This window comes from Myotis lucifugus, unplaced genomic scaffold (assembly GCF_000147115.1).
Source record: "Myotis lucifugus unplaced genomic scaffold, Myoluc2.0 scaffold_34, whole genome shotgun sequence".
Taxonomy (NCBI): domain Eukaryota; kingdom Metazoa; phylum Chordata; class Mammalia; order Chiroptera; family Vespertilionidae; genus Myotis; species Myotis lucifugus.
Window position 1 is genome coordinate 2,354,419 of NW_005871082.1, and position 27,068 is coordinate 2,381,486.

The 27,068-nt window shown below is 38.8% G+C and overlaps 1 protein-coding gene and 1 pseudogene across 5 annotated transcripts in view; both read left to right on the plus strand.

Moving 5' to 3' along the window:
- Nucleotides 1–27,068, plus strand: part of NRXN3 (neurexin 3) — a 1,457,090-nt gene that overhangs the window by 1,090,830 nt on the left and 339,192 nt on the right. For all 5 annotated transcript variants that reach the window (XM_023752494.1, XM_006086965.3, XM_006086966.3 and 2 more), the window contains one exon: nt 10,461–10,642. In XM_023752494.1, coding sequence (XP_023608262.1) covers nt 10,461–10,642 — 182 coding nt within the window. The remainder of the gene's footprint in view (nt 1–10,460; nt 10,643–27,068) is intronic.
- Nucleotides 18,690–21,672, plus strand: LOC102431128 (annotated as a pseudogene).

A 27,068-nucleotide genomic window follows, 5' to 3' on the forward strand; every position in this document is an offset into this window, starting at 1 on the left:
ACTTTGAGTCAAGATTTATTTTTCTCACAGTTTCTTCCCCATGGTGGGAAATGGGGTCATGCAGTTGTGTATGTACCTTTCTATCAGACAGGAATTGATGGAGTGCTCTTCTGGGTCCAAGTTACATAAAAATTCAGTGAACTGCTCTGATTGGTCCAACTTGAGTTAATTTCCACACCTTAGCCAAACAAGCTGTATGTATAGAAAAAAATCACCCTAACCAGTTTGGCTCAGTGGATAGAGCGTCAGCCTGTGGACTGAAGGGTCCCAGGTTCGATTCCGGTCAAGGGCTTGTACCTTGGTTGCTGGCACATCCCCAATAGGGGGTGTGCAAGAGGCAGCTGATCGATGTTTCTCTCTCATCGATGTTTCTAAATCTCTATCCCTCTCCCTTCCTCTCTGTAAAAAATCAATAAAATATATTAAAAAGAAAAGAAATCAGTTAAGGGGTTGGCAATTTTCATTCAAATCACGTGATTGGAATGGGAGAAAATAGTAATTTCCATTGGAAAAAGCTTGATTTTTTTAAGCAAAGAAGGAGGATATGCAGGGCATATAGAATAATAAAGGTATCCTGCAAGTACCAAAACTGTGGGGAGTTTCTTCTCTTTGAGGTGATCACCATAAAATGGAAATACTGAACCATTTCTAGAATTCTCTATTGTGTACATGATACTTGTTTGATCCTTACTCCAACTCCTTGAAATGGGTAAGAGAGGTATTATTAACTTTTTAATCATGGGGAAACTGAGGCACAGTAAAGATTGTTATAGAATAAGAGAATGGGCCACAATAGTTGAAGTTTCTCTCTTTTGCCTAATATGTGTGTCATAGAAGCAAGAGTCATTTCCCTTAAAAATATTAGTCCACTTTTCCAGGAAAGTAGTGTTTTATGAATTAGAGTCACAAATATACAAAAGTCATCTGCTTATAGACCCTGGGCCCTTGAAAGTGTGAAGTCTGTATATATAGATATCAGGCATTTAAATCAAACTACCGAAAATAAGTAACTACTCTTCATTTTTTTTTTCAGAAAATATTCAGTACTTAGAAATCCCTTGATTGCTCTTATTAGAAAAGGTATTTCAAACCTGTGGAATAAAAATAGGCAGATGAATATGCTCTGAAACTTCCCTTAATTCTAACTATGTCCCATGAGATATATAGAAGAACTGAGTTTAAAATAAATGCTAAAGAAAAGATTGATTAGTAATTATACAATGATCATTTTTATTTTCATTCATTTATAAGGACCAATGAATATATGGTCTTTGCACTTAGTTAATGTCTGTAAAATAGAACATTAAATGCATTGTGTGTGTGTGTGTGTGTGTGTGTGTGTGTGTGTGTGTGTGTGTGTAAGAGAGAGAAAAAGAGATTGTGCAATGTGATTTATGAAGGGAGGGGTAGCATAAAACAATTTGATTAAAATGGGTGTGATTTTATTATCTGAGCCTGTCAAAAATTCACCAAAGAAAAATTATTTAGTAGTCATTGTGGTTACATTTCTTTCCTTTTAAAAAAGATTTTAATTGATTTTTTACAGAGAGGAAAAGAGAGAGAGAGAGGGATAGAGACTTAGAAACATCAATGAGAGAGAAACATAGATTCAGTTGCCTCCTGCACATTCCCCACTGGGGATGTGCCCACAACCAAGGTACATGCCCTTGACCGGAATCGAGCCTGGGACACTTCAGTCCGCAGTCCGATGCTCTATCCACTGAGCCAAACCAGTTGGGGCGGTTACATTTCTTTTATAAGTTGGAAGCTGTGTTCTGCTCCATCATAGGAGATGTTGTGAACCCTAATAGATGGGTACTTATAAACTATTTTCACATTGAGATGAAATGACAAAAAGCTGAAATGGATTAATGGGCAGGTGCTTGAATGACAGTGTGAAGATATGAAAGTGTAGGTGAGCCAAGTTTTATTGATTAACTCAACAGCACTTATTTCCTGAGCATTCATAGTGTTGATAGAGAGAAAATTAAACAGCCCTGTCCTCCAGGAGCTCATAGTAAGAAGGGCTTCAGACTTTCCTTTTGTTTGATAACAAAACAATATTTATGTTCTTAAACCTGAATACTGTGCAACTTCCTAGAATTTATTTTGTTTTGCTATGTAAGAAACTAGCTTGGATATAAAAATGAAATTGTCATTTATTTAAAAATTAAATTTATTTCAGATGATTTCTGAAATAAATGTCATCAGAGCCCATCCTTTAGAATTCTGAGTTTTATGAGGGGATGTAATTAATCAGAAGCCACCACTGTCTGACCTTGCTTCATATATTTTATAGAGACCAACCTCACATTAATCCACTGTCATTTAAATAAAATAAAGGTAAGTCTGTTCCATACCATTTCCATATGAAGGTACATACTTTTCATCTTGTTTCTGTCTTACCTCTCTCCATCATTACCTCCACTCCCACACAGATATACAGGTCGAGGTAAAAGGTAAGCCTATTAGGGGTACAACTTGGTATAATAAAAATAATATACATCATTGTGTTAGACAGAACTGAATTAATTTCCTGATGCCATTAGATCTTGAGAAAGTCATTCTATAGTTTCCCTCATCTTTAAAATTGGGATAGCGACTGCTGCAGGATGAATTGTGTCCCCCCAAATTCATATGTTGTCATCATAACCCCCAGTACCTCAAGATGTAACTGTATTTGGAAATAGCATCTCCAATGAGGTAATTAAGTTAAAATGAGAACATTATGATGGCCTCTAATCCAATATGACTGGTGAACTTATGAAAAGAGAAAATGAGGGCACAGATGGGTAGGGGGAGGCCATATCAGGGCACAGGGAGAAGACAGACATTTTCAAGCCAAGCAGGGAGGCCTTAGAGCAACGGTTCTCAACCTGTGAGTCTCGACCCCTTTGGGGGTCGAACGACCCTTTCACAGGAGTCGCCTAAGACCATCGGAAAACACATATTGAATATATAATTACATATTGTTTTTGTGATTAATCACTATGCTTTAATTATGTTCAATTTGTAACAATGAAAATACATCCTGCATATCAGATATCTACATTATGATTCATAACAGTAGCAAAATTACAGTTATGAAGAAGCAACGAAAATTATTTTATGGTTGGGGGTCACCACAACATGAGGAACTGTATTAAAGGGTCGCAGCATTAGAAAGGTTGAGAACCACTGCCTTAGAGGAAACCAAGCTTGCTGACACCTTGATCTCGGACTTCTAGCCTCCAGAAGTGCGAGGAAATAAATTCTGCTGTTTAAGCCACCCAACCTGTTGTACCTTGTTATGGCAGCCCTAACAAACTAATACAACAAAAATAGCTAAAGTGAAAGTTATAGGAATTTGAAATGTTATACCACATACTTTAACATTAATATACAAGGATGGCTAAAAGTAGGTTTACAGTTATTTGTATGAAAAAAAGACAAATAAAACAAATATTTATTAGTTATAATATTATTTATTTATATTACTTGTCTTTTTACATATGAACAACTATAAACCTACTTTTGCCCATCCCAATATGATAAATTATCCATCCATATAGCTAGTATGAGTGTTAATATTAGAATTAACATTAGTAGTATAAGAAGTATTGCTAACTGTTACCAAAGGCTTGTGAAAGAAATAATTGCTCCCAAGGAAAAACAATGAGCTTATGATAATTATTTTAAGCAAAAGAAAATTTAAGTGTGTCCCTTCAAGCTTTATATTTAGATCAACTTCAATGTAGAAAACATCTTATTCTTTACCACTAATCACCTTCTTTTTCCTAGTGGAAGAATCCTGAATCTGATGAGTAAAAACAACTTTTTGAAATGTTTTCTGCTGAAATATGTTTCTGAAAATATCATTACTTCTTAGACTCAGAAAGGGTCATGATGTGTGTGTTGCTCAGTACTCCTGAATGTGCCCAGAATCTGTGTGTAATTTTATTTTACTCATACTTTGGAGGAGTACCTGTGTATGTAAGGAATCTCAGCAATGAGTGGTCTGAATAGTTGGTATCAGATTTCAAAATAGCACAATTATTTAGTTCCTCTCAGACTCCCTGGAAGATCCATTCCATTCCCATCAAACAATCCCACCAAGCATATTAGCAAGAACAGGGTTTGTACATGACATATAATTATCCAAGAAGAATGTTTTTTAACGCTATTTATCACCAGAATTAAGTAACGGTGGCCTTTTAATTATATTCATATAAGAAATTGGGTTAATAGGCAGAATATTATTGGTTGTATACCTTTTTCCTCACCCACTAGCTCCTATGGAAACTTTGGCATTGGAAAAATATATAATGGTTTCATTCTGTGCACAAGTTTGAGTTCAGTATTATCAAGCAGATTTTATACCGATTCTGTTGGGAAGTTTTTGAGTTGAAATCTTTCTTCTAGAATATTGGGAAATGCTCTGAAATGTTGTCTCTGTTTTGTTGTTGGTGGTGTTGTTTCTGTCTTAGTGCTTTTTATTTTTAGTTATTCCTTCCTCCAGAGAGAAGAAGAAATCTCCCCATGCTGAGGGAGTCCTCACCCTGCCTGAGCCTGGTTTAAGAAACGGGGCTAGGCTATCCCCTGTGATCTACCTAATTCTTAGGCAATGTTGTCAGTTTCTCCACTACCTGAGCAGTAAATCTGATCATTTCTTTGCCAAAGATAAAGGATGTTCTTTAAAACTGACGGGATCTCTTTCTTAATGTTCAGTCCCTTCTGTTCTGCTTTATTTACGGCTACCTTATCATGAGTTTTGGTGTTTATTTTTTTAAAATTCAGAGTAGGCAAAATAGATCACAATAAACTATCCATTCAATAAATGCACTGCAGGGCTGTTTGTAAAATCTGTATCACTTATCACCTACCTAGTACTCCCTCGTGGCTCCCTCTGTAATACAGAGGTTTAGTTGTTCACAGTTTTCCCATCTGTTATTCACCCTCCCCACCCCCTCCTTGTGTGCTCTTGGTCTCCAGGGATTTCTTTAGGGAAACTTCATCTTCAGCGCCAGCAGGACAGCCTGCTGAGGGGAGAAGAGGGCAGAGTCAAGAAAGGAAGCTCTGGTTCTACTCTTAGTATCACCACTTTTTTGTTTAATATCTTTGAGCCTCCTCTTTCTTTCTTTCTTTCTTCTTTCTTTCTTTCTTTCTTTCTTTCTTTCTTTCTTTCTTTCTTTCTTTCTTTCTTTCTTTCTTCTTTCTACTAAAACAGTAACAAATTTGCCTTTAATATGTCAATGGCATTGAGGGAAGAGGTAACAAATGAGATACTCCCAAAGAAAGAAATTTGAAAACCATTCAATGCTATGACAGTATAAGGCCCTGCTATTATAATCAGCCCAATACAATCAGGGGGTTGTGTATGTGTGTGTGGAGGGCACATAACAGAGTAAATAAATCAAGAAACTATATTCTTTAGGATATTAGCTATTATGAGATCCTTGAGTTTTATGCCTCCATTTGTTAGAAAAAAAATATTTGTTAATTTGACAATCTTTCAATTTTGGTTTTATTAGCTATATAGTAATTGATATAAAGTAAAGATAGTTTTAATAGCAATAACTACTTACCAACATAATACATTTTGTCATTGATAGTCCACTTATTTTTCAAGAGAATTTACCAATTTAAAGTAAAGAACACAAAAGGGATAAGGTCGATGAAAGGTTAATAAAATGGAAATAAGGAATAAGAACCTAAAATGATAAAGGAAGACAGACATATACTTAGTGTCATGAGATTTTATTCTAAGCTCTTAGGCAATGTTCACATAGCACTGGAGTAGGAGTCGGACACCTTGTTCTTATCCTAGCTTACCTGCCAGGTGGTATGCACACTAAGAAATACTTATGTTATTACTTAATTTATTAATCTACTTGTGACACTGCCCACGAGTAAATGTTCTAGTTCTTTTTGAATTTCACACTCTAAGGCTTCCCCTGGGAGATGCTTCCAACTTGTTTCATTTTCACACCACCTGAAAACTATTTCAGGGAGAGCTAATATGCTTTAGGTTATTTAAAAGACACACACACACACACACACACACACACACACACACACACAAGTAGGAAACCATTATATTTGCATGCTTTTCTGAAGCCATTTTATCTGTAAATATTTGGTGAGGGAAATAATAAATAAATTTCAGGTAGTCTGCTATAATTTCTAACTTTCTTCATTATAAAATATATATATATATATATATATAAATATAGAAAACATCCCGATATATATATTTGCACATGCATGTGTATAAATTATTTTTATATCTGATGTAAATCTTTTTTTAATGTATTTTATTCATTTTTTACAGAGAGGAAGGGAGAGGGATAGAGAGTAAGAAACATCGATGAGAGAGAAACATCGATCAGCTGCCTCCTGCACACCTCCCACTGGGGATGTGCCCCCAACCAGGGTACATGCCCTTGACCGGAATCAAACCTGGGACCTTACAGTCTGCAGGCTGACGCTCTATCCACTGAGCTAAACTGGTCAGGGCTCTAATGTAAATCTTAAACAGAACTCTGATTCTATTCCTATTATTAATATACCCAAAAAGTAATATGGTATTTATATATGGTAATAGATGTAGAAACAATGTCATAATGAGAGGGCAATGAGGGTTATAAGTCCAAACAACAAAAACAGAATTATCCAAGAGGTCCTGAATAAGGAAAAGTTGAGTTGCCATCAACAATTAAATGCGATTCTGGTAAAACAAGCAGTAATATACACCAGAAATTTAAGAACTATTTATTGGGGAAATGAATGAACTGGAAAACAGTTTTTCCTTCATTCTTCTTTGAGAAATCATAGATCATCTATTTAATCAGCTTATTGTGTAAATACATGAAACCACTCCCCAGACTCTTCCATGATTTCACTGGAGGCTGTTCTCCCCTTTGGTCCCCACACACAGAACACACACCAAAATGTAAATATACCTTCCCATCCGCTCTATCAAAACCACCATCAGCTCCATCCCAGTAAACAGCTAGCCAATTATGAAAGCAATAAGTCAAAGTATTCTTTTGGTCCTTTTGAGACAAAAGAAGCTGTGTGCTAAATAACATGTCATACTTGTTTACTGTTTGAAGATGGAGTGTTTATACTTTATCTTAGTTAATGGTGACAGTGTGGAGATTTCATTTCTGAAAAAATGGTGGTTGGAATTCAGAAAAGCAACCTCAGCTGCCTTCAAACTTGAAAATCCTGCAATGTTAAGTGGCCAAATGCAACTATAGTAATTTTTTCTTCAACTGAATTGACCACTTTTTGCCAGCAAGCAGGAAATTTACATGGCTGAGATTATTAATATATGTAGTATGATTTTAGCATTGGCATATAAGCACAGAAAGAAACCAGCATCAGAACTACTAGGCTCGGGGGAGAAAACGTGTGATGTGGTACTGCATGGCTTAGAAATGAAAATATTTAATGGATTAAGGAAGGTTCTTACAGTTCTGCAATGTTCCCCAAAAGTTGATTTGCAATCCACATTTAAAAGTAACAAAATTAACTTTTTAATTTGGAAACATAAACCAAAATAATTCTATGGTCCCCTTGGGACTACAGGCATTTTATATTAAAATTAAATGAAAGCTTGTATTTATATTTAAAAACCATTCCAGATAGCAAAGCTAAGTGAGGAGAAAAATATGACAAGCTATCAGATTGAAAGTTGCAACTATTAACTTCCTCTCAAGCCAACATTGGACTTTATCACCCTCACTAGCAAATTCAGTACCAAGAATACATATTTTAATGTTTATTTTTACAGAGCAAAATATTTCATGTGCTAAGAATTTTTTTATCTTTACACCCTTTTTACCTGCAAAGTTAGAATTATCTAACGTAGTGAAATCCTAAATTCAGAATAACAGAAGCAATTAAAATAATTTTAAGTTATTTTATATCTGCTTAGCCTAATATTGTCATTGTGAGGTTTTGTTCTTTGCTTATTTAAAAAAATGAAGCCCTGGTGACCTCCTAACCACTATATATAAGGGGTTATATAGTTATCTTTTAAAGTGCTCTTCCTCTTTATATTGAGAATTCCGGAATAGGGCAGCGGGGGAGAAATATAAGCAGAATAGAAGGTTTGTAATGTTATTTTTTTAGTAAGAAGACCAGACTACCTTTTGAAAACATGCCAGATTTGGGGGCTATGGCTTTGCTTTTGTTCCATTTTAGTCTTAGGAGAATATATGAAAAGGATGAAGTACAGTCAAGGTTGCATCATTGGGATAGTTTTTTTTGTGTTATTATATTCAGCTATGATTGGCATATGGTAAAGATAGGCTTTCAGAGGCAGGAAGGTTAAGCTGGAGACTTAAAGGAGGTGCCACTTAATTAAGTCAGATATTTGGGTCTGTGTTCCCAAACAGTGTTAACACATGAGATTGCCCATAAAACAGTTGGGAAGATCCAGTTCCTGAATTTGAAAAGGATTTGCAAACTATAAAGCATCATGTATATCTATCACTGTTATTAACTTTTGACTAGTTCTATTCATAGTGACAAAATAATTTGTTTTGCCTGCATCTTTAATTCAAGGTGACATCCCACCCTTGGGGCTTTGGATGTCCTGATGGGTTTATCTGTATAGCAGAATCCACTATATATTTAGGATAGAATAGGGTATGTTTTTATAAATTGCCACAAAATGTCACAGGCTGATTTGCATTTTTGGTGATTCTATATATTAATCACTGAATAACCTTCAGTTTTCCAAATAAAGATTAAAGGTAGCAGTGATGATATTTGTAATCATCCACACAAAGGGAATTATTTAAATTCTGCACAGATGGAATGATACCAAGGGTAAATGACTATACACATATTTCTAATTTTAAGAAGCTTTAAAAGAGTTTGTGGATGGTGAGGAGCAAACATTATTTTGCATATGGAATTAACCATAAACTTTCCATATCACAGTCCCAAATTCTCCAGAGGCCTGAAGGGCTTTTCAGACACTGTCCACTAAAGATTGATAAATTCATAAGAGAAAAATGATGTTATGTTATGCATAATATACAAACTGAGCAACCAGTATAGTGACTTTTGATAAATAATAAATTAGATTTTATATGCCTCAGATGCCTCAGAATATAATGTGGCTTAGAGCTTAAAAAATGATGATACATGACATATTCTCCTATTTCTAGCCTCATAGCAATTTATGAGCTGCATTTCTCTTCAAACATCATTCAACCCAATATCCTCTGTAAACTCAATGTGGACCAAGGCTTAAGATTTTTCGTGAATGCTAAAGATATCTGAGTGCTTGTCTAATGTTGCTTTAAAATAGTTTCAAGGATTGAACCGTGTTCAGTGGGAAACATACAAGACCATCTGGTGCCAAATGGTCTTTGAACTTGGAGATAAGTAACATATGGAAGCGCCCATTGTGGGTAACATGCACACAAGCATGGAAATTGCAATCATGTAGTCTATTCTGGCTACCAAACTTAAATGCTTTTCCCCAAATTCAGATTCAAAAACTTGTTTTATAAAAACAGATGTTTTCAATTTATGAGATGCAAATGATTTCTTTATTTTCTTTCCTGCTTGCTTTCTAAGTATGTTTAAATTAATATCTTCTTACAAACCCATGGGTTTGTAACTAGCAATAGCAAAACACAAGTAATAATAGGAAATAATAGTAAATACACTGAGAAACCCACTAGTCAGAGTTGACAACACCACTTCTCATTATACTGAGATTTGTTTTCTGTCTCCTATATCTCCTTTTAGAAAAGTAGGTGGAAACTGTTATGTCATAGCAGATAAACACCACTGCTAGGGGAAAATACTAAAGTTAATTTTTCAGAGGCCTCTGGAATTAATTTTTATCATCTGTTAAATAGCAACAATACAGTGAGATCGGCAAACTCTTTTAGTCACGAAATTGGTTTCCTGAGGCGCCAGCTTTCCTCTCTGTGGGTGGTAGAGGTCCACACATGAAAGGAATGATGGCTTTGGACCCTCTGGGTTTTCCCTCAGTTTCCTGAGGTGTCTCTGGAACGGCTCCCAGCCCCGCTGACTAGAATACCCAGATTGCTAAGAGATACAGGCACTCCTTTTCTGTCTGGTGTCTGTCCTGGCAAAGATGGTAAATTAATCCTGCTCTTGAGGAGGACAGAAAAGTTGGTTGTCACACGTCCCCAAGCTCTCAGACACAGCATATCAATTGCCCTCTGCCCCGAGGCAGCAGGAACTGAAGATGTTTGGAATGTTGCTCCCTGACATCTGCTCTGTTATTAATTTGTTTTTGCCTGCATCTTTAATTCAAGGTGACAGCCCACCGTTGGAGGCTTTGGATGTCATCCCTCCGGGCACCAAATCCTGGTACTTGGGGGCGTGTCCCCTCCACAGCTGTCTGCAGAGGCTCAACTGTGTGCCCACATCTGGCAACACGTGATTGGCTGCCCTGATGACTCCCCCTCTCCTTGCTTTTGCAGCTGGCGCAACCTACATCTTTGGGAAGAGCGGAGGACTCATCCTCTACACCTGGCCAGCCAACGACAGGCCCAGCACGCGCTCGGACCGCCTGGCCGTGGGCTTCAGCACCACTGTGAAGGATGGCATCCTGGTTCGCATTGACAGCGCTCCTGGCCTCGGAGACTTCCTCCAGCTTCACATAGTGAGTGCCGGGCCTTCGTCTGAATTCTCTTGTCTTCCTGGTGGGCTGAGTTGGGGAGCCAGATAAACGCAGCAGAAATTATAGTTAGACACAGCAAAGAGACATGTGTCTATAAAAATTGCCTATGTGGGTGTTGGTATTCTATCCAAGGGATGGTTTCTGTGTTTAGTCTCATTCTCTTCTCAGAACCATGATTGCCCTAGGGTGCCTCAGGGATACAAATTTTAAAACTCTTCCCATTTTGACTCCCTCCCTAACTGTGTGGTTTGGCATCTCAGGAAACTTTCAGCAGATGGCTCAGGTGTAAAAAGAAGAGATTTTTACCTGGTGTGGTTCATCTTAACCTGGTACAAGTAGCAAAGCCAATTTGAATGTTCATGATCTCCTAGGGTGGAGGGCCAGCAAAGTTTTTTGTATTTTTTTTTATAAAGAGCGAGCTAGTAAATATTTTGGCCTTTGGGGGTCATGTAGCCATGTAATGTCGAAGCAGCTGTAGGCACAATATTTTTTAAAAGTGTATGTGACTTCTCCAATACAAATTGTATTTATTAAGACAGGCAGCTGGCTGTACTTTGGTGACCCTGCTCTAGGCTGCAAACTTCCTCTTGGAGATGTATAGAGTGTGTGATAAAAACTGAGGCCAGAGTGGGTGGGGCCAAAAGAAAACAGCACAGTGACCAAGAATCGGTGTATTCGTGTGTATTGTGCATTCAACATTTTGCTTGTGTATATAAGCCCAATAGGACTGCACCCTCAGTCATTGCAGATCATTAAGAACACAGTGCAATTTTAAGAAATTAAAATGATTTGGAGGAAAAATTACTTCGTTATGAGGGTAGAAAATATTTTTATAGCAACAATTAACCCATTTTATCACCTGTGCAGTCTGCAGTTAAGAAAGTAGGCTAACGGAGGATATGATTCTCATCCATAAGTACCCAGAGTGCAGCCACCAAGAGCACAGAGAGGAATTGTTCTCATTAGTTAGCAGTGACAAGGCTAGAAAAAATGGATTTAATTTGGAGCAATAAGAATCTGGTTTAAATAGCGGGGAGGGGGTGCAGTTAAGAGGAAAGATCAACTGGGGATTAGCACTAACCTCCAAAAAGGAGGAAAAGAAACATTTCTGGGGCTCTTTGCATGCAAACTTTGTGAATGTACTGGTTCTCTGGGGAAATCGGAGGGTAGGATTTCACTGTTGGTTTCCCAATAGAGGTGGCTGCCTGGCTGATACCATAGCATCAAGCTCATCCCTTGGGGCAGGACGCATCTCCGGCCCCTGCTCTTCCAACATTCTTAGAAATAGGAGCATCTTGAAGGCTAAAGCTTGAGCTAGAAGCCTGTCTGGTCTCTGGAGCCAGAACAGGGCAAGACTCTGTATAGGAGTTCAGGGAGGGGCCGGTTAGAAATGATGATCTTGCCTCTCCAGCACGGCTCAGTGTTGAGCATCAACTAATGAACCAAAAAGTCATGATTCAATTTCTGGTCAGGGCACATGCCCAGGTTGCAGACTCAATCCCCAGTGGGAGATGTACGTGAAGCAGGTGATCAATGATTCTCTCTTATCATTGATGTTTCCATCTCTCCCTCTCTGAAATATATATTCACTTTCAAAATGTGCAAGAGGGGTCTTGAATTTGCTGTGGAATTTGAATGCTTTCTTAGATGCTTCAGGAACCATATGATACTATAAGCCTGAGCTAACGCATGTTAAAAAGCCATGCCAAGGAGCACAGATAGAGGCAGCCATGGTTAAGAGGGTTTATCTTTATTTGGCCTGTAAGAACCACCATAATTTACAAAACTCGGTGAGATTTATGCTGCGTATAACTTAATGACTATTTCATGGCAGCAATAACTAGGCGATTATTACCAGCTCACTTGCATTTTCCTGGTGATTTATCTTCCTTTCTCGTTCAGTGTGACTTACTAAGAAAAATATGATTTGGCACAACCATGAGCATCTTTTTTGAAAGAGATAATGGGCTACCAGTTAGTCCATTTCTCCCATGTGTTTTGTAGAGTATCCTCACTTTTAAGAGAAATGTTTTCTTATTTGAAAGTTGACTTGCAATGGGCACTGTTTTTATAAAATAGATGTGAGGATTTGGGGAACTTCCAGGAGGATGCATACATTCCATTTTAACATTTCACAAGCAAAAATACAAGAAATTGAACTTCAAAATGTATAGTACCCCCTTGGGTACTATGGACTTATTCCAGTGATGCTGCCATTGCTTAAACATTCTAGAAAATCCAAACAGATTGTCTGTGCTTCAGAGCTTGGGGTAGAAAAGGATATCATCTGATACATTTTAGAGAAAAGAAAAAGAGACCCCATGATATGGAGAAACCACTTTGTTCTGGAATGAACCTGCAATGTTGGTGACTATCTTGAGCATGGGGTTGCTTTTTTGGTCTAGTAAGTTTAAACAATTTTTTAATTTGCTAATGGATTATCTCTGGTATCTATCAGAGATTAAAAATGGTGCATGACTGTATCCCAATGAAAAGTTATCTATAAAAATTAGGCTGTAGGCACTACTTGTGTGACCTCTGCCTCTGGCTGCAAACTTCCCCATGAAGATGTGAAGAATGTGTGATACACACTGAGTCCAGAGTGGGTGGGACAAGGAATCCAAGTAGAAGATCAAAAGACTTGATCACAAAATCAGGGTCTTGTGTTGGACATTTATATAGATGCATCAGGGAAGTGAAGCCATAAATACATACCAAGATAATTTATATGACTTTTACAATCTGTAAAATGTAGATTTGTTTATTGAACACAGTTTGTTTCCTTGCACTAAAGAAAATTACTCCAAAGGAAAAAAGGTAATGGCATTAATGAAAGCAGAAAGGGTTGGGCAGGAGATGAAAGGTATAATCCTCCCTTGCAGTTTGCCTAGGAGGATAGAAACCCAGTGGTGGGGAGAGAAAAAAATGATGGTAGGTATGAAGAGGAGATGAAAGCAGGGCAGATCACAGGGACAGGGGAGAAAAGAAAGTGGGCCTGGGGGAGAGAGGACAGACTGTCTACAGATGTGCTCAGCAGGGGGTCACATGTGGACAAAGTTGCATTTTTCCAGTGTGGGTCTTAGGTGTGGAAACAACCAGGAGTACTTTGGTGTGATTTCTGATTGATTGTAAAGCCAGTAAGTTGCTCAAAAACAAAGTATTGCAAGCAATTCCTGCAGTGCTTTGAGTAGCAGTAACAGTTTCATTGGAATAAGCCCTGGTTACCCCAAGTTAGCTCATTTGGAGGAAGAGAAAATGCTGTTCCAGGGACACCAGGGAGTCTGACCTTGAGCTGAGCTCCCATTCCTGAAGAGACCTGCCTGTCCTGGAGCCCCCCAAGCAGGAATAGCAAATGGGTTTTCCCTTGCCTGGTAGCTCTCACTGCCTCTCTCTCTCACTCCAAGCTTTGCAAAGTTCCATGAGGGCAGCCAGCACATCCAGCAGGTAAAAGTTCTGGCTTCCACTAGCCATGTCTAACACCTGTGCAGAAATGGGGCTTTGTGGATAGATGTAGTCTGTCCATCTATTATACTTGGTCTATACACACCATCTTCCCTTTCACACTTGAACTTTCTTCTTTCTTTTCCTTTGTCACCCTGAAATCCCCACCCATTAAAGGCTCTTTGGGAAAATAGATATTTTGTTAAATTCATATTCCACTGTAGGTCCTGGAATCATTTACTGATTAAAGTATTCAGTCTTATTCTATGATCCTTCTCACACTAGGCTAAGGTCTGCAGCTCTCACAGAATTTGAGGCTTGTTTGTTTAACCCCTTTTATGCCATAAGCGTCTATAGATGCAATTAAATTCAAAATATCATAGCATGTGGGGATGGTTCCTTTTTGGACCCATGACAATTAACTGGTTAAAAGATTAGAGAAGGCCAAGAGATCAAATAATTTAGATATGGTTCACTTCAAATTAGTTTACATTTCTTCGATTTTGGTTCAGATTTCCTTGATGCACTATTTTCTGTGTCAGCAATAATATTAATGAAATTACTGATAAAATATGTTTGGCAAAGGCACAACGATGTTTTTTGAAATATGTGTGCATGAACTGAAATTATGTGGGAGGGAGGAGGGTACCTTAAAGCAGAAGGATGGGATTTTAAAATATTTGTACTTCAAATATAAGTTTTCTGCATTGAAATCTATTGTTGATAAATTAACCAGGTCATTATTTAGAGAGAAGCTGCTATTACTTGCAAGTGACATCTACCCACTGACTCCTATCAAGGCTCTATGGGGTGTGTCATGTTACACTCACTTTCATTCATACAATAGGGAAAAAGTTGAATAGGACCAGAGGAAGGATTACCATGAAGCATCTGCAATCACTGTCATGAATCTCTCAACAACCTCCCTTCACCACTTACAGAAGAGAAGGTTGAGGAGAACTGGACATCATTAGCTCTTTTTTATATAGTTACTGCGGAGTGTAAAAATGAAATCCTATTAATTTCTTTCTCCCTGTGTGTAATTTACAGTAAATCCTCTTGGATTCATTTTTTAAATTATGAGCCTTTCAGAAGAGTGACAATTTATGGGTCAGTGCACCTGTTCTGTTGGATCAGAATCTCTAACCTTCCCCAATGGTTTCCCTTTGGAATTACAATGTAGATACTTACATAAAACAAGGTAGGAGGACACCAAGGATGCTGTCCAGCCTGGCCACCCTTTCATAATGGCAAAGTGTTCTCCTTCCAAAACTGCACTCCCTCCCCCCCAAAAAAGGCTAGTAGTATCCTCTCAAGGTCATGTTCAGGGAAATCGGAAATGTATTAAGTTTGTTTCACATAATATTGTTTTTCCATAATTTATAGCATTTGAAGAGACTCCTGGAGAACAAGGGGAGCAGAGCTGAAAATGATAAATGGTCTGTTTTTCACATCTGTTGCATCTGTAAATAGTTGTCCTGGCAGCTTCATTGGGCCGTCTCTGTGGAGACTATTTATAGGGAACCATCACCACCTGTGGGATTCGTCCTCGGTGAGCTGAGGTGGCTGGTAGCTTAGATTCAGCTCTCCGTTTGACCAGGGACAGCTTGGATTTGATTCAGGGACTGGATTTTGGGGTTTATGTGGAAGAATAAAGAGGAATGTTGATATTTCTGAGGCTAGTGAAGCAAATAAAGAGGGAAAGGACGGGAAAACCACAAAGGTGACCAACAGACACAATTTCCTTTTTCCACCGTGTGCTGCACACTGCATGTTGGCTCTGTGTCTCTTTCCCGTATTTTGTTCTCAGTGAAAACGTCTCTTTGAGTTTTCTGGGCTTAGGAGCTTTTCCAGATCACTAGGCATTTCTGCAGAGAAGGCCTGCTGGGGATCCCATCTGCAGCTCCCAGCTTAGCCCTCAGTCCCAGCAGAGTTGGAGGAGAAGGTAGGAGAAGGCAGTGGAAATGGGGATTCCATTAAGATACTGCTTGTGAAAACTGGACCCAAGGTAGCTGCCTGCATGGGGCTTGGTGTGTTTCTCAGGTCTCTATTATTCCCAAGATATTTCTATCTAACTCTGTTTACTTTGATTCCACACTTGGTTTTGAGAGGCAATGTGCTATAGTGGGAAAATGTACTTAATTTTAAATGGAAAGATTTGGATTGAGTCTCATTTCTGTCAGTAACCAGTTAGCTATTTGGCTTGGAGTAAGATACCTCTCCCCTTCTTTTAAATGAGCCCCCAAAAAGTTTATGTTACATGGTTTTTTGGAGGTTCAAATGAAATAAAGAATATAGAAGTTGTTTGTTAGCAGCAAAGGACTGCACGCATGTTGAGAGGTAATTCGCTTGATGAAATCCAGAAGGTGATGACTTCATCAGAGAAAAACAAATAATGAAAGGAAGAATATGTTTTAAATTTAAAAGTAGAATCTCATTTTGAGTATTTTTAAGAGTCTGTGGGCACTGTTTCTGCAAACAAATTCCTATTTTATCTGATCAAAAGCATTTTTTTCTGAATTAATCAGATCCACAATTGAGACTTTTGAAGTGTCCTGTTAGCACATAGTGGAGGACCATTTCCTTCTAAGAGAGGCTTGGTTAGGGCAATAGAATAAGTGGACTTCTGCAGCTTCCTGGTCTCTCATTGTAGGACATTATGTCCCTATACAGTGTCACAAGGTGATGCATTGTGCCTCTGTTGCCCTTGGGTATAATGTTGCAAAGGACTCTCTACTCAGTGGGAGAAGTATAATCCACCATGCCCTGGAGTTCCTTCTTCAATGGTATGAGCCATGGAAAATGGAAACATACCAGCTTTCCAAAAGAGGAAGGGAAAGGGGAGGAAGAAAGAGAGCAGGGGGTAGAGGAAAAGGAGGAGGAAGAGAGAGGAGAAGACAAGGAAAAGGGAAAGAGCAAACAATAATAAGAAGCAGCTACAGCAGAGCACACCTCTCTGGGCAGGCTTGGTCTGAGAGGGGTTAGAGCCCCACTGTGGGCTCCAGATGAAGCACCCATGGCTTGGCCCTATACTTGAGGATTATTAGAGCCCCAAAGAGTCATTGCTAGAACCAAGGTCTTAATGTGGGTACAGCCAGATTGAGTGAAGATGAGTAGCTGCTACTACCAAGTTAACTGGGAACCTAAAAGCACATATACAAATAAAACCATTTCATAGATTTTGATTTCTCAAAATCAGAAAGATAATTTCAGTGAGAAGATGAAATATACAATAATGCCATCATAAAAACCAAGTTGACAATGTGTATAGAAAGTATGTTATGGCTGGTAGAGACTTAGAAGAAGCAGAGGACAAATGGCTATATCTCTGTCATTTATCACTTACACCAGTGACACTTTAACTATTAACTTATGATAGTCATGTTTGAGAATCCTCAATTCATATATAAAATGAATTTAGAAAAATTAGGATTAAGAGAATTTAAGTTATGAGTGATATATATATATATATATATATATATATATATATATATATATATATATATATATAAAGGGCCAGGGGCACATTCGAGACAACTGAATGGATGACAGAACAGGTTACGTAGGGCAACAAGGCTGACAGGGGGGTTAGTGAGGGACATCCGAATGACTGAGCAACAGGCTGTGTGGGGTGACCAGGCTGGCAGGGGGAGCAATGAGGGACCACCAAATGACTGAACAAGCAGGCTGAGGGGTCCTGGATTGGAGAGGGTGCAGGCTGGGCTGAGGGGACCCTCCCCACGCCGTGCACAAATTTTGTTCACCGGGCCTCTAGTCCAGTATAATGAAATCGAGTGTTTTTTATGTGTCAGGCAAGGTGCTGCATTTTGGGGATACTATGATTGACCTTGGCTTACCTAGAACTAACAGACTGGAAAAAAAACAGTAATTAAAATAAGTTAGATTTTTATTATACATTATGAGATGATGTATAAAAAACTCTTGTATAACTCCTGGCCTATAGTGAGCTTTCAATCATGGATCACTTTATGTTATTGGTACTTTTCTTCAGTTAACATTTTTTAAAAGTCAAAAAAAAAAACAATACATTTTATTTTCCTAAATAATGAATAAACTCTGAGCAGATCTCTAAGATTTTAACATCTATAATAATAAAAGTGTAATATGCTAATTAGACCAGACAGCCAAACTATCTTCCGGACGTCATTCCGGACGTCCTCCCGGACGTCCTTCCAGATGTCTGTCTGGATGAAGCCTCAGCAGCGGGGGCCAAGGCAGAGGCAGTTAGGAGTGATCAGGCAGGCAGGCAGAGTGGTTAGGGACAATCAGGCAGGCTGGGGAGTGGTTAGGGCTGATGAAGCAGGCAGGTAGAGTGGTTAGGGGTGATCTGTCAGGCAGGCAGGCAATTGGTCAATTGGTTAGGAGTCAGCTGTCCCAGATTGCAAGAGGGATGTCCGACTGCCAATTTAGGCCTGACCCACAGTTGGCCATCCCCTGAGGGGTCCCGGATTGCGAGAGGGTGCAGGCTTGACTGAGGGTCACTCCTCACCCCACCCCGGTGCACGAATTTTGTGCACTGTGCATCTAGTAAGCAATATAAAATTCTAGGAGGAATCAGGATGCTACAATGTACAAGTAAAGCCAGTCTCATGGTATCCTAGATGAGGACAGGTAGCCAATAGCTGATAGTGCAGAATTGCAGAGGCTTTTTAAAAATAGGAATCTAATGTGCAGTGAACAAGGCAAACTCCAGGCACATCAGGTGAGCATTGTGGCTCATGTGACCTAATGACAAACCTACCTTAACACCGTTGGTGGGATGAATTATCTCATTGACCCACCACTCACACTGTTACTAGTCATTACTCTTGGGGTATTGTTCAGTGTAACAGGGCGAGAAATAACTCATTGACTCCTGGAAGCTGTGGATGATGGATTTTAAATCCCTGGCTGCATTCATAAGGCACGGAAGCTCACTGTATTGATGGGGGAATTCATTAGCCGCCCACCCTGTAGCATCATATGCTTAAGTCCTGATGCTGTCACTGCTGCTGTTTCATCTTGTTAGTGTTTCCTGGATAGATGGCAGAGGAAACTGTACACCTGTATTAGCTTCAAAGATAGTACCAACAGCCAGACTTGTCATTTTGCAGCCTGAGATGACAACTTTGGAGCCTGCAATCATTTAAAGACATTTAGAGAAGCCCTGTTGATGGACCCAGCTAAGCTTCATCCGAAAGTCAATTTATACTCAGGATAAGAGGAGATGATTGACAATTAAGTCTCACATTCTATTCTTGATTCCTCAGTTAACCTCTTTTATTATTTTTTTAAAATATATTTTATTGATTTTTCCACAGAGAGGAAGAGAGAGGTACAGAGAGTCAGGAACATCGGTGAGAGAGAAACATCGATCAGCTGCCTCCCACGCACCCCCCACTGGGGATGTGCCCGCAACCAAGGCAGATGCCCTTGACCAGAATCGAACCCGGGACCCCCCAGTCTGCAGGCCGACGCTCCATCCACTGAGCCAAACCGGCCAGGGCTATTTTATTTTTTTAAAGAAAAATTTATTTGACAAATTTCACTAGCGCAATACACCTAAAAGGAAATCACAATACAATTAAAGATTTAAATCAAGGCCTCAGAATTTCATACAAACACCAAGACCAGAATCCCAAAGTATTGGTATTGCATCTCAAAATTTCCCCATTAATTAAAAAAAAAAAGCTTAAACTTACATACCTTGGAAGTTATTAAATGAAACTAGAATTAACAAACATGCCAAATATTTCACTTTTAATTGTAGACACAGCTCCTATATTGAGTTTTACAAAAAAGCATGTTTTTCAAGATGCTTCCACAAACAGTGTTCGATGTAATGTGGTATAAGAGCAACATTTAACATATTTCAACTTTTTTAACCTAAATATACTTACTGTTTAACTACATTCTACAATAGAACTAACTTGAGAAAAGCTAAAAATTATTTAACAGTTATAGTTTACTCAACTTAGTTGTTACATCCTAGATGAATATTTGTGTTCAAAAATAATGAACCTTTAAGTCTTTAATTCAATCCTGATTTCCACTTAGAGTAAGCATAAATCACAAGTTGGTATTGCAAAAATTGTTACTTTTTTTTCTTTAAACTAATGTTGACCAAGAGTCAGTGATAAGGATCAATTACATTCCCCATCCACCACTCATACTAGTTATGCTAGACATCCCCCCCATTCCCTTCACTCCCACAGATGCACAGCATACACTATTGTAGTAGCTGCTGTTCACTGCTCCTTGGCTGCCTATGCAATGTTTGATTGCAAATCACTGGAGTTTTGCTGTTCACTGCTCCTTGGCTGCCTATGCAATGTTTGATTGCAAATCACTGGAGTTTTCCTGTAAAACTTGCTGGCTGTTTGGGCCACCATAACTGGACTGGTTTGCATAAGCACCACTGCTTGCTCCTGCTGTAGAATTCAAGAAGAGTCCTACATATCTGTGTTCATAAGCACCACTGCTTGCTCCTGCTGTAGAATTCAAAAGAAGTTCTACATATCTGTGTTTCATTTGCTTTGTCTTTCGACATAGCTGCCACAGCATCTTCATGAGTTGCAAACTCGATATCTGCTTCACCAGTTACTCTGCCATCAGGACCAATTTCAATATGTACTCTCACAGGGTTGAGAGGTGAAAAAAATTATAAATGCCATTCTCAGTAGCTCTGTAAGGTAATCCCCGCATGTATCCAGTGTCCAGTTGTGCTCTGGAAAGTAGAGCCACCATCCCCATATATGTGGTCAGACATTCCTGAAAAACAGTAACTGAGGTCTCCTTGGTCTTGCTCGGCGGACGAAGTGCAGAGTTTTTTGTTTTTTCTTTTCTGTTTTTTGTTTGTTTGTTTGTTTTTCTGACTGAAAAATCCAAAATGGGGCTCAAGGTATATGTTTCATCTATACCAGAGAAAGCAGACCGAGTGGCGAGGCTTTTGTTGAACTTGAATCAGAAGATGAAGTCAAATTGGCCCTGAAAAAAGACAAACTATGGGACACAGATATGTTGAAGTATTCACGTCAAACAACATTGAAATGGATTGGGTGTTGAAGCATACTGGTCTAAATAGTCCTGACACAGCCAATGATGACTTTGTATGGCTTAGAGGACTCCCCTTTGGATGTAGCAAGGAAGAAATTGTTCAGTTCTTCTCAGGGTTGGAAATCGTGCCAAATGAGATAACATTGCTGGTGGACTTCCAGGGGAAGAGTACGGAGGAGGCCTTCATGCAGTTTGCTTCACAGAAAATAGCTGAAAAGGCTCTAAAGAAACACAAGGAAAGAATAGGGCACAGGTATATTGAAATTTTTAAGACCAGTCAAGCAGAAGTCAGAACTCACTGTGACCCACCACGAAAGCTTATGGCCATGCAGCAGCCAGGTCCCCATGACAAACCTGGGGCTGGTAGAGGGTATAATAGCATTGGCAGGGGAGCTGGCTTTGAAAGGATGAGGCGTGGAATTTATGGTGGAGGTTATGGAGGCTATGTTGATTATAATGACTATAATGATGGCTATGGTTTTGGGTCAGGTAGATTTGGTAGAGACCTCAGTTAACCTCTTTTAATTCAGTTTATTTTTTTACCCTGTTTTCTATAAAATGGCAGGTAATTTAATGGCACAGATGATTATTTCCTACAGTTAGGATGGACTGTATCTTTAGAGACCATCACATTGTTACCATTACTATCACTTCCCACTAATACTAATAGACAAAGTACAGGTATGAGATACTGCATGAGAACTTTGTTTACATTACCTTATTATGAGCTCACAACAACTCAGTATTGTGAGTCGCTCTTAATATCCTCACTTTGTAAACGAGGCAACTAATATTTAATGAGACTGAAGAATTTCCCCAAAATAGCACTTCTAATAAACTGCTGAGCAGGCCTTCAACTTTGGTTCTGACTCTTAATTACTTTCATACTCCTAATGTAGGTATTTAGAGTAGAAAGTGTAGTGGTGATCATTTTAATTCAACACATATTTATGAAACAGTAATCTATTTGGATGTGTTAAGAAGTTTAATATAAAGGAGGAGAATCCAAATTGTACCTGAGACTTAGTTTTAAGGCAGCATCAGTTATATACCAAGGAAGGTAAGAATATTATTGTTTGTAGAGATTAGAGAAATGTTCATAGACAGGGTTGGTTAGATTTAGACTCTGGAACTGGAAGAAGGAATATGCCAGGTGAAGATACGAGCTTGAGGATAACCTCAAAGGAAGAAACCACAGGCTGTATTCTCAATTTGGTGAGGTGTTCTCTTTGACCAGAATAAATGGCTTGATGGAAAAGGCAGATAGTATGGAATAGGAGAAAGAGCATATGTTTTAGAAGCAAGTGGTCTGTGATTCAAAATATAGCTCTGCCCCCAACCAGCTCTATAACCTTGGATGTATTATCTGACTGCTCTGTAAATTGGACATAGTGATAATAATGCCACCTTCCAAGTCTGTGTGAAGAATGATGCATGTGAAAATGCTTAATGAGTATCTGGTTCACAGTAGATGCAAAACTAATGATAGTTATGATTTTAAGTTTGTTTATTTTATTTCTTTTCAGGCACTTTTAGCCTGTAGAGAGGAGGACTTGAACACCAAACTGATAGATTTCTTCTGAAAGCCACCAGATATTGAAAGGTTTTGAGCAGAAGATGAAATGCCCAAAGCTTGATTTTTAGGAAGAGTATTTTTGGTATGTTGAAATAATGTTTTTCACCGGGTTCAAGGAAAATAGATAACAGGATAGGGTGTAAGTGGTCCAGATAAAAACCAAAAAAAACACATTTTAAGGACTTATTCAAGAATGATGATAATAGGAAGCTAATGAAGATGAAACAAAAGGACATTTCAGAGATAGAATAAATAGGTGTTGGTTGCCAGCTGATTGAATGGATAAGTAGAGAAGTAAGGAATGCCTAGAATGAGAAGGTTATGATTTCATTATCAGCAACAATAAAATCGAGACATATTTTTTAAAAAATGTATTTTAGGATAAGGTGAGAGTTTTACTTTGGTGATGCAAAATATAAGGCATCCAGGAGTCAATATGTAGAGATTTCCAATTGGAGTTGTGCAGTGAACTCGATGAGAGATACAGGATGGAGGTAGGAATTTGAAATTTTTCAGCCTGGCAATACAGTGGAAGCTCTGAGGATTGCTAAGCTCTCCAGGGAGATAAGTGAGTAGGAATTTGGGATATATATATATATATATATATATATATATATATATATGCTTTACAAAATGATAAAGGAAAAGGAAGAAAGTTCAAAAGAAAAGGTTAGAGGGTCAGGGAACCCTACATAGTGAAGTTTTACAGAATCAAAGGGATTAAGAGAGGTTTTCAAATACAAGTAGTTCCAGAGATTTTTACCCCCTTATATCTTTTAGCCATACCTCTTTTATCTGAAATGAGTTTGTTGGGATGTGTTCTTTGTCTTCACTAGTATTTATTCTAGCTTATAATCTTCTCATCACTCTTTCTGCATTTCTTCCCTTTGTAGTTGGCATGGGCCTTACTAACTCAGAGCAGAAGACTCAGGGTCTAGTCCTAGCTCTACCACCAACTAGCAGTTATTTTATGTAAATGGTAGAGATATACAAGGTGCCCTCTCCAAAATGTTTACAGAATTTAACAGCTAATAGCTCAATTTTGAAAATTAACACTGCCAAAGTGTATGTATGCATTTTTCGGGGGCACCCTATAGATAATATGCTGCCAACTTCAGAGTATTATGGTGAAGATTAGATGAGAAAATGTACATGAATGTGCCTTGTTACCATTGGGAGACCTACAAAGTTAAGATGAGTCCGTTCATAATAATACAGGTATGCCTACCACCCAGCAAAGCTTTTGAAGCCTAGGTGATTGTGGTTGGAGACCTAGAAATGAGGGCCTAAGAGATGCTAAAGTGATTGTAGTTTTCAACAGGAGGGTTAGCAGCCAAGTAAATGGCAGACCAGAGCCAAAATGTGGATGGCTCAGTTACCAGATCCCATTAACTGCTATGGTCCTTAAATGATGCTTTTATCTGGTGTATGTCCTCAGATGTTGCACATTACTCCTTGGAGTGTCACTTTGGGTGAGGCAGCTTGCATTTCTGTTCCTTTTTTTAAAAATGACTGTGGCCATTCCTATTATTTCATTTTGTAATTGTGAAAGTTTCCTTCATAACATCCGTCTATATTTGATAGATAGCAGATTGCTAGACACATTCACATAGCACTAATGGAGACAACTAAATAAAAATGGACCCAATGAGAAACCTCCTCCTGGGAGATAGACCACATTATTTTGGGTTATTTGGGGTTATTTTGGGTTATTTTGGGTATACTTTTCAAGCCTTCTTACAATGTCATGTCTACATAGTGACCTAGACCTTCTTCCCCCCAAACCTAATTATTATAAGATCACCCCAGTGGGTGACAGTATCAGTACAAATTAAATGTTCCCTTCACTTAACTGAATGCTACAGGAAACAGAATGGAAGCACATGCTTCACTTTGATTATCACCCAAACACTGCAAAACAGAGTGTGCACTTCCTCCTTCAAGCTGTGTGTGTGTGTGTGTGTGTGTGTGTGTGTGTGTGTGTGTTAAACACATGCAGACATTGGGCTGAAATGCAGACATGGTATGTCAGCTCTGGGGAAAACCATAGGAGTCTTTTTCGCTTCTCTAAATCTCCATCTTTTATTTGAGCAATGTCTTTACAGAGATTCAAAGAACATTATCTTGCAATGATTCTCCAAATAGCAATTGAATGGTGTCATCCAAAATTGCATATGCAACATATCATAACAGATCCCCTTTAGGAACTGGGAACCTACCCTGTGTTCTCCCCTTATAAGTTACTATAATTTTTGATAAAGAGAACAGAACTCTCACTTTATATATTCAACATGAAAGAATGTAGATGGAACAATAAGAAGGTTTTCCCTGCATTTCCACAAATTGCTTCTTTGTTAAAAGTGAGCGTTCGGTTTAAATAGTACATTAACAAAGGAGTCCCCTATGATATGAACCCAAATCCTAGCAGGAGTACCAAATTTCTCTTTGAGGCATGCAGACTGAGCTCTCAGGTGCCTCTTGGAGAGAGCAACCGGTATTGTAGAATAGCGAGACTTCGTGCCAGATTCTGTATACTTGGTTGCACCTGACATGAACTGGACAGAGCACTGGGATATTTCTCTGCTGTCGAGGACAGATTACAGGGTTCACCTGGAATAGTGAATGCCACACAGTAGGAAAAGTGTGTGTGTGTGTGTGTGTGTGTGTGTGTGTGTTTGTTTGTTTAAAAGGCCTAAGCAGAGCAACACTGTTCTATGAACTCAAACTCTACTGCTAACCACCAAAACCATCTTGTCAACTTTGACCTAGAACTGCTACAGTAGATTTTAGAAACTTAGCCACCACTTTTCACACAGATCCTCTGGAAACACACTATCACTAAGTTGTGTGGATGTCCCCGAGAACTCACCATTCTGTCCGCTTCTGTCTTTAGGGTAGTTGAAGATGTGCTTCTCTCTTAAGGGGACTTTCTGCTGTTTCTGATGACTACCAATGAGGCCAGAGCCACTGTGACTGTTCATAAACCAGGTCTGCACACTAACATTTCCAAGTATATACAGAAAAGCCCCATGGGGACATTAAAATGGAACTACTGCTTGCTCCAGTACCTCCTTCCTTTCTGGATTCATTGAACAAAAGAACAAAAATTAAGTATTTTCTTCATTTTCCCCAGAGTTTGTTGATACTGCACAAACAAGCCCACTTTTCCACTTGTTTCAATTATGCCATTCCTGGTTCCGAATCTCAGAGAATGGGGCATCCCTCCTTTTCCACACTGTCAGTGTAAGCAGATTGGAGAATGTGCTCTGATAGTGTCCCCTGGGCCTCATCTAATGCACAAATATATTTTAAAATACACATTTTTATATACAAGCTGAGATTTCCAGTTTCTCTCAAAAAGTTGGTAGGTTCAGCTACACTGGGCCAGTGTTCCCATGTGGCATGGGTCAGCTGGAGACAGGTTGGGCAGCAGGTGCCCTTTTATGGACATACCCTCTCCAGTCATCCTCTCCACCCACACTTCTGTCACATATGTCACCCAGTGTCTCCATTCATCTCTCGGCCTGACCCACCCTGAAGATATCTGATTATGTGTCTCCTCTCACACAGAAGATGAGTTAACAGTTTGGGGATGTAGCTTCACCTATTATATATAAACAGTGCCCTCAAACATTTTCAGACACAACTATTTTTAACACTTAGTTTAGAATGGCTTAGAAGTTGACTTTCACATTACTGTCCTAAGGGTATATGTTTGCCTACTCAGAAGTATTTCGGGCTCACATATTTGTATATTTCATGCATCTGATTTGTTAGATGGCATAACACATTTAATGACATTAACTCAATGGTTGAATTTACTGGTGCTCAAACTTTGTATTGAACACAGAATGGTAAGGTATAATTGAAGGTTTTATAATTTCTCTGAGACAAGTTGGGTAAGATATGACATTACATAGAATATGCATAAAATAACACATTTTGCCTGTATTTTAGTTCATAATTGTACAGTATTGGTGTGTCAGAGTTTTCTTGACTATTCTTTTCTCCTCTCAGTAAGAGCCTTCACACACATCTCTGATTACTAGCCTTATCCTAGGGGCTGCCTTTCAGGGTGTTGCTGAGAGATCCAATTTCTGACAAGAGTGAAAAGTGACACGTTATTGAGGAACACAGTTGTTAATCTCTGTTTCTTATTCAAGGCCTTTGGGCTGTCTGTACCAAAATGTTTCAGATGCCTCCTCTGGGGATTGCTTTGCCTGTTCCATTCCTCAGATAGTCAGGAGTTTCTTTCTCCACCTACTGACAGTTTCACCAAAGCTTTTCTCCCATTGCTTTGGGCCATTGCTTCCAGTCATATCTTCTGTGACTATG